Raw genomic sequence first — 8,138 nt, forward strand, 5'->3', positions numbered from 1 at the left:
GCTATACAAATAAAAGATTGATTGATTGATTGATTGATAATATATCTGCGTGTACGTTCTAGACACAGGTTTCATCAGCTGATTGTTAATGTGTTAAAGCATAAGATTATTTATGATATTAATCCATAACGTACCACTCATACTAAGTGTGACGGCTAAATTAGTATGTAGTGTGTATCTCTTCTTGTCTTCCATTATTTTATTTTATTTTTTTTTTACCTCTTTTGTATATAGGGCTTTTGTTTTGAAGTTAACAGGAAGTTTAGTCAGTAGACCAATGGAGGGTCTCTGAAAACGTGTGAATGAAATATGTCTATGTGAGTTTTATGGATCAAATGAGCACATGTTGATATTCTACTTGGTCACTTTCTCACTTCAAATGTTTTCAGAACTTTCAAAATAAAGGTGGAGAATCAACAGGGATATTTAGTGTGAACAAGGTTTTTTTGTCAAATTCATCTTGTTTTGACAGGAAGTGATGAGTTTGTCCATCCATCACTGTTGTGCTCCCTCTAGCGGTGACCACAGGTCAACAGCAGTGCTGAGGGGGCGTGTCCTAACTGCCACCTGGACTCAGAGGTTTGATGGACGCAGTAAAATAATGAAATAAATCTGCTCATTTTTCTTCTTCACTGACGGTTTATTTTGTTACTGTGACTAAAAACAGACAAACAGACCGTCAGTGGTGGGAAATTATTTAACAAACTAAACTTATTGTTGAATGTGGATGTTTACACTATACAGTAGTTCCTATCTTTTTCATCCCATGTGGAACAGAAAGTTCTCATAAACCTCACTGTGTCTCCATCATTGGTTCAATAAGGTTCAATAATTCATGTAAAACAATGAGTGGAATTTAAACACATGTAATGACTGAACGGAAGTCAGTGGTGGGAACCACGAGGGACTTCCGTTTTATTGACGGACTTAATTAACTGACGCACTATCAGGCCCCGCCCCTCTCTGCTCCACCTAAAGCACGTGCACGAAATTCTTTAAGAAATGTGTAAGTTTGTTAAACCTTTTGAAGCTAATTACACTCGTTACTTTACACGTGGTCTTTTAACATAAATAAATGTATTTTTTGCATAATAGAAAAGATGAAATGAGACCAGTTGTAAACAGTTGTTTATTTCTGTTAGTAACGGCTTAAATTCTCATAGTATCTGGATGTTTAAAAGGCTTTAAAACTCAGCTTGTAAAAGATGATTTTAACTGTTTGACGATAATAACTGTATTTTCTCATTAGGACAGTGAGTGAATCATTTTACCTGGTTTTATCTTTTATAAATACATGTTTCAGCTCCTTTTTAATGTAATCATGGCTTATATTAGGATTCTATTGTTGATTGTAATCATTATATTTATCTATCACTGCTGTGGTTTTGTTGGTTTTAAAGTGATATGATAATATTGTTTTAATGTACCAGTAATAAATCATTTGGCCTTTATTCACTGACTGTCAGCTTTAAATGCTACACAAAACATTTAAATACCAGTGATATTTTTGGGATTAACCATGTGTGAGAGGTTTTGAAAAGCACCTGAGAAATAAAATGTATTATTTTTACTTTAATAGTAAGTAAAATGTAGCTATTTATGGTTATCTATTGTCAAAAGTGTGATTAAAATAATCCTGTTTCAATAAATTACAAGAAAAGACAATAGTACTGTTACTTTGTGGTGAATTTGCCAAAAGATAAAAATAAAAAGCATGAAAAGGAAATGGGAACATTTATTGATTATTTTTAAATTAATTGTGACCCTAACCTGTAATGTTCTCATGTACCTCTGTTTGGGAACCACTGCTATACAATACATGTGATGATCAGATATGAATCATGAAATAAATAATAAAAAGAGGAAATGTTTGTGTGTGACTTCCTCTTTATTTCACTCTCAGGCTGAAAGAAGCGTGTCTGGAGGTCAAAGGTCAGCCTTAGGAAGAGGTTTCTACCACAGTGACCGTCTTTGTGGTGACGGAGGAAGAGGACGAAGATCTGCAGGAGAACAAAGATCAGACATTACAGTGTGTACCATCATCTAACCAGCAGATGGCAGTGTGTGAGTGTTGGTTCTGACCCCGCCCCCTCTCCATCCAGCAGCCTCCTGTACTCAGTGATCTCCATCTCTAGTTTGGTCTTAATGTCCAGGAGGACCTGGTACTCCTGCTGCTGACGCTCCATGTCTGACCTGAGCTGTTGGAGCTGCTGCTCTGTAGCACTGACCTGTACAGGTAACACACACACACACACATTAACTCACCTGTACAGGTAACACACACACACACACACATTAACTCACCTGTACAGGTAACACACACACACACACACACATTAACTCACCTGTACAGGTAACACACACACACACACACACACATTAACTCACCTGTACAGGTAACACACACACACACACACACACACATTAACTCACCTGTACAGGTAACACACACACACACACACATACACACACACATTAACTCACCTGTACAGGTAACACACACACACACACACATTAACTCACCTGTACAGGTAACACACACACACATTAACTCACCTGTACAGGTAACACACACACACATTAACTCACCTGTACAGGTAACACACACACACACACACACACACACACACACACATTAACTCACCTGTACAGGTAACACACACACACATTAACTCACCTGTACAGGTAACACACACACACCACCCCCACCCACACACACACACACCCACCCGCACAGCTAACACACACACACACTAACTCACCTGTACAGGTAACACACACACACACACACACACACTAACTCACCTGTACAGGTAACACACACACACACATTAACTCACCTGTACAGGTAAACACACACACAACACACACACACACACACACACCACACACACACATTAACTCACCTGTACAGGTAACACACCACCACACCACACACAGCACACACACACACACACACACACATTAACTCACCTGTCCAGGTAACACACACACACATTAACTCACCTGTACAGGTAACCACACACACACACATTAACTCACCTGTACAGGTAACACACACACATAACTCACCTGTACAGGGTAACACAACACCATTAACTCACCTGTTACAGGTAACACCACACAACACACACACACACACCCACACACCAACACACACACCACACAACACACAACACACACACAACACCCACACACCATTAACTCACCTGTACAGGTAACACCACAAACACACACATTAACTCACCTGTACAGGTAACACACACCAAAATTAACTCACCTGTACAGGTAAACACACCACACACACACAATTAACTCACCTGTACAGGTAACACACAACACACACCCACACACCACACACCACACACACACAAACGCACCTGTACAGGTACACACACACACATTAACTCACCTGTACAGGTAACACACACACACACACACACTGACCACACACACACACACACACCACACACACCCACACACACCTTAACTCACCTGTACAGGTAAAACACCCACACACACACACAAACTCACCTGTACAGGTAACACACACACACATTAACTCACCTGTACAGGTAACACACACACACATTAACTCACCTGTACAGGTAACACACACACACACACACATTAACTCACCTGTACAGGTAACACACACACATTAACTCACCTGTACAGGTAACACACACACACACACACACACACACACACACACACTCACCCTCAGCTGGTAGTTCTGCATCATGGAGGCGTATCTGTTCTGAATGTCAGACAGAGAAGCTTCTAGAGACGCTTTCTGTTAAACAGAGAGAGCTGTTACACACACACACACACACACACACACACACACACACACACACACATGTTCTCACCATGCTGAGCTGAGACTGTAGTTCTATCTCTAACGCCTGCAGCTGACTCTTCACCTCCTTCACTTCCGTGGTGCTCGTCTTCAGGGTCATCTCCGTGGTAACCACCTCCTGACTCAGCATCTCCGTCTGACAGCAGCACAGGTGACAGGTGAGCGTGTGCGCGTGTGTGTGTGTGCGTGTGTGCATACCTTGTTGTTAAACCACGCCTCCAACTCCTTGCGGCTCTTGGCCGCCACCTGTTCGTAATGTTCTCTGATGTCATCGATGACCTTGGTGAGGTCCTCCTGAGGAGCAGCGTCCACCTCCACGTTGACCTGCCCACTCATCTGGTCCCGCATGGCCAACAGGTCCTACAGGGGTCAGAGGTCACAGATGAGAGGTGAGCCTGGGGCGGGGCCTCAGAGGTCATGCTGACCTCTTGATGGTTGGTCTTCATTGTGTTCTTCTCCTCTGTCAGACTGTCCATCTGCATACTGAGGTCAGTCTTAGCCACGCCCAGTTCTCCCAGCAGCATCTTCAGCCCCGCGATGTCCGCCTCTACTGACTGACGCATGGACAGCTCGTTCTCATACCTACAGGTGGACCAGGTCAAAGGTCATCATCATCATCATCATCATCAGACTGTAGCAGCACCACTCACTTCATCCTGAAGTCGCCCAGTGCCAGTTGAGCATTATCTACACTCAGAGTTACTGTACCACGTACAGTCAGTGCCTCCTGGACCTACACACACACACACACACACACACAAAGGTTTAAAATGTCTTTAGTGAAATGGTTTTTTCTCTCCTCACACCTCAGGGGCGGAGCTTCACCCCACTTTCTGACTCTAACACATTCCATGGGTATAATGTAATGATGTGCTCTGAAGGACTCTACTTCCCATAATGCACCTCTCTGTCCCACAGTTAGAATAGTGAATGATGAGAACCCAACAGAATGTGTTTCCTACCTTGACCTGCAGCTCAGCGATGGTGCTGTAGTAGGTGCTGTAGTCTCTGGTTGCCGGGCCGACTCGGCTCTCCACAAACCCTTTGATCTTCAGCTCCAGGTCAGCGTTGGCCGTCTCCAGGGCCGCCACCTTGGACAGGTAGGAGGCCAGTCGGTCGTTCAGGTTCTGCATGGTGAACTTTTCATTCCCCATCAAGCTGTCATCAGATGCTCCAAACCCAGAACCAGAACCAAACCCAGAACCAGAACCAAACCCGGCTCCAGAGAAGCTGTGGCTGGCGGAGGAGACTCTAGATCCGCCCCCCATGGCTGCTCCAGACATGCTGAAGGAGCTCATGCGGCCCCCCAGGGCCCGACCCGAGCCCAGGCTGCTGCCCCGGGAGCTGAAGGAGGAGATCATGGTAGCCATAACGACGAGACCAGGAGGAGAGTGAGCTAGGAGAGGCACAGCAGACTTTAAAGGAGCTCAGACTCCGCCTCTCACCTCAAGCCCCACCCCTCACCCTCACTGTCTCCCTGCAGCAGAAACCCTTCAGTGCATTTTTACCTGAAGTCTGAGCGTTATTATGGGATGTTACATAAGCTCAGTGACAGCCAATCACTGCCTGAGGGTTAGAGTCATTAATTAACTCATAGCGTCTCATAAACCTCACGTCTGTCAAACACACCAAAGGTTTACACTTTAATATTATGTTCTTTGGGGAGAGGGGGTGGTGGTTGGATGCAGCGTTGGATGAGTGAGTGACAGAGGAATCCATCGCCCTCCCAGTGAACCGTGCTGATGTGATTTCTGCTGAGGCAGCAGTTTCTCCTGGTGAAACGCCTTGTGGCGTTCCTTTGTTTCATCGTCATAGAAACGCAGATGTTGTTTCAGTCGTTGGTTTTCATCATCCAACCTGTCACATCCTTCATCCAGTTTATGAATATCAGCCGTCAATCAAACACTCAGAGGACGCCGTCTGACGAGTTCTACACCTTTACTTTCTCAGAGTTTAAGAATACAACCATAGCTAGAACTATATATAAATATACATACTGTATATACTGTAACTATAGCTAACTACCGGTATGTACAACATAACCATTACTATAACCTTAAAAACCTTAAAGCATCAAACATTGGAGTTCACTGTTGTGTAGTATTCAGTAAAATCCTACATTTCCCACAATCCTTAGCTGTTGATCTGTGCTGCTCGTTTGTAGGTTGATGTTATATTTAACGATGGTTAAAGTGACTCCGTAGCCTGGTGGAGTATGATCGGGTTTTAAACCTCTGGTTCCTCTGCTGAGGAACTATAACCTGTACATAGAACCAGGAATAGTTCATGTTAGTCATCATCTGTGCTTTGGGATATGATATCTGAGCTGTTATCACACACACACACACACACACACAGAGTAACATCTTCCCACTAAGAGCGTAACAAAGCAACCCTAGCAGGGAAGTGTTGGAGCGGTGCCAACAGAGGATGTGCAGAGCGTCTGCCTCCAGGACATCATCATCATCATCATCATCATCATCATCATCATAGCTCTATCACACACACACTCAATTTAAAGCACTCTGTGTGTGTATATGTGTCACCATGGTTACACATACCCACTCATTGTGTAAACTAATCCAACTGTCCAAAGCATCAACACTCGGACACATCATCAGCTGCCAGAGGCCGTAACCATGGAAACCAGCAGAAAGCCTTTCATTATTGTGAGTAAAGCTGGTGGTGCCTTCAGGTGTGGCTCAGAAATGTGAGCACTGTGAGAGCAGCTCCTACTGCGTCTCCCTCCAGGCTCCACAGATCACGCATCAGGAGAACCTGATGTATTTGTACAACACATTTCATACACAAGGCAACTCAATGTGCTTTACATGATAAAACATTCAATTGTTTAAAATCAATAAGAACATTTAAAATCATCAGTAAAATCAATTAAAATCATCATGACATCATCAACATGACCATAAATCTCTCTCTCAATCATATGCAGTAGAAAAAAAAGTTCCTTTAACTTTGATTTAAAAATGTTCACATGTGATGCTGACTTCAGCTCTGCTGCAGTTTGTTCCACTTCTTTGCAGCATAACAACTAAACACAGCATCACCATGGTTACTGTGAGCTCTGGGCTCCACTATCTGATCTGTGTCCATAGATCTGCACTAACCTGACTAACAGTGTTTATAACTCCATTAGTTACTTTATTAGTAACTTTACTCTCTGTGGGTGGAGCTTCTCTCTGAGGTCATCAGCTCTGATCCTGATGGTTGAACATGATCCTCACAGAGCTTCATCATCATCATCATCATCAAACATTAATAATGTGTTCTCACACTGTCACAATGACAAACGAGCGTCTCTAAAAGGGTTATATCAGCTGCTGACAGCTGGTCTCTTTCATTACCAAACATCCATCACTGCTGCGCTAACATGCTAACCTGTGCTAAAATGCTAACCTGTGCTAATGTGCTAACTTGTGCTAGTGCGCTAACCTGTGCTAGTGTGCTAACGTGCTAACCTGTGCTAGTGTGCTAACGTGCTAACCTGCGCTAGTGTGCTAACCTGTGCTAGTGTGCTAATGTGCTAACCCCCCCATGTCTGACTACTATATTTAGTTTATAAAACTATTTAAAAACATCTATAGATCATAATGATGGAATGAATGAGTGATAACACATTTTAAATAATCTTATTTTGTAAATAAGTGAAATAAACACTATCTCATGCAGTGGTTTTGAAACTTTGGATCGTGACCCCATTTTGATATCAAGAATTTCTGATGACCCCAAAGACATTTTTTTTTTCTTTTTTTCTAGAATTAGTTTTTCATCAGTACAGTAGTTTCATCAGTATATAAATACAGTTGTTAGTTTTGTTTTAATAATAAATAAATGATGTTTAAAAAATTTAAAATTAATTAGACCCCATTTAGGCTCTAGAAGACCCCTCATGGGATCCCGACCCCACGGTTGAAAAACAATGATTCATTGTCTCCTAAATAGATTTATTTCAATAGTTCCAGTAATCTCAGACTGACTCTTTATTGCTTTGGATTTGATGACATTCCTCCTGTCAGACTGGATTTACACTGAGTGCTGCAGCGCCGCAGGCTGAGAACCGTCACATGGAAGGAGAGCTACAGCTGCAGCCACACTGCTGCCCCCCCAGTTTACCAGGTGATAGAGGATCACACTGTGATTGGCTGTCCTGATCAGCTGACCATGATTCACGTGTTGGAGGGTTTATAATTGTATATATTTAATTGTAATATTTACACTATTACAATTAAAATTATTTTATTATTATTACTATTACTAA

At 42.7% G+C, this 8,138-nt stretch overlaps 1 protein-coding gene across 1 annotated transcript; it reads right to left on the reverse strand.

The window, feature by feature from the left end:
* Positions 1–1,869: 1,869 nt before the first annotated feature.
* On the reverse strand, positions 1,870–5,246 carry LOC114469055 (keratin, type I cytoskeletal 13-like). The gene is made up of 8 exons (XM_028456303.1): positions 4,825–5,246; positions 4,513–4,595; positions 4,288–4,444; positions 4,061–4,222; positions 3,873–3,998; positions 3,722–3,796; positions 2,083–2,228; positions 1,870–2,000 (listed from the first exon to the last, which is right to left on the reverse strand). The coding sequence occupies exons 1-8, from the start codon at positions 5,230–5,232 to the stop codon at positions 1,940–1,942; spliced, it is 1,218 nt and encodes a 405-aa protein (XP_028312104.1). The 5' UTR covers positions 5,233–5,246; the 3' UTR covers positions 1,870–1,939.
* Positions 5,247–8,138: the final 2,892 nt, after the last annotated feature.

The sequence above is a fragment of the Gouania willdenowi genome, chromosome 8, assembly GCF_900634775.1.
Source record: "Gouania willdenowi chromosome 8, fGouWil2.1, whole genome shotgun sequence".
Taxonomy (NCBI): domain Eukaryota; kingdom Metazoa; phylum Chordata; class Actinopteri; order Blenniiformes; family Gobiesocidae; genus Gouania; species Gouania willdenowi.

Bases quoted from the DNA above. Each gene is read 5' to 3' on its own strand.
- LOC114469055 (XM_028456303.1), bottom strand. From the start codon at position 5,232: ATGGCTACCATGATCTCCTCCTTCAGCTCCCGGGGCAGCAGCCTGGGC. The intron at 3,797-3,872 runs GTGAGAACATGT...TCTGTTTAACAG, and splicing joins TACAGTCTCAGCTCAGCATG to AAAGCGTCTCTAGAAGCTTC. The intron at 2,001-2,082 runs GTCAGAACCAAC...GTTCTCCTGCAG, and splicing joins CTGGATGGAGAGGGGGCGGG to ATCTTCGTCCTCTTCCTCCG.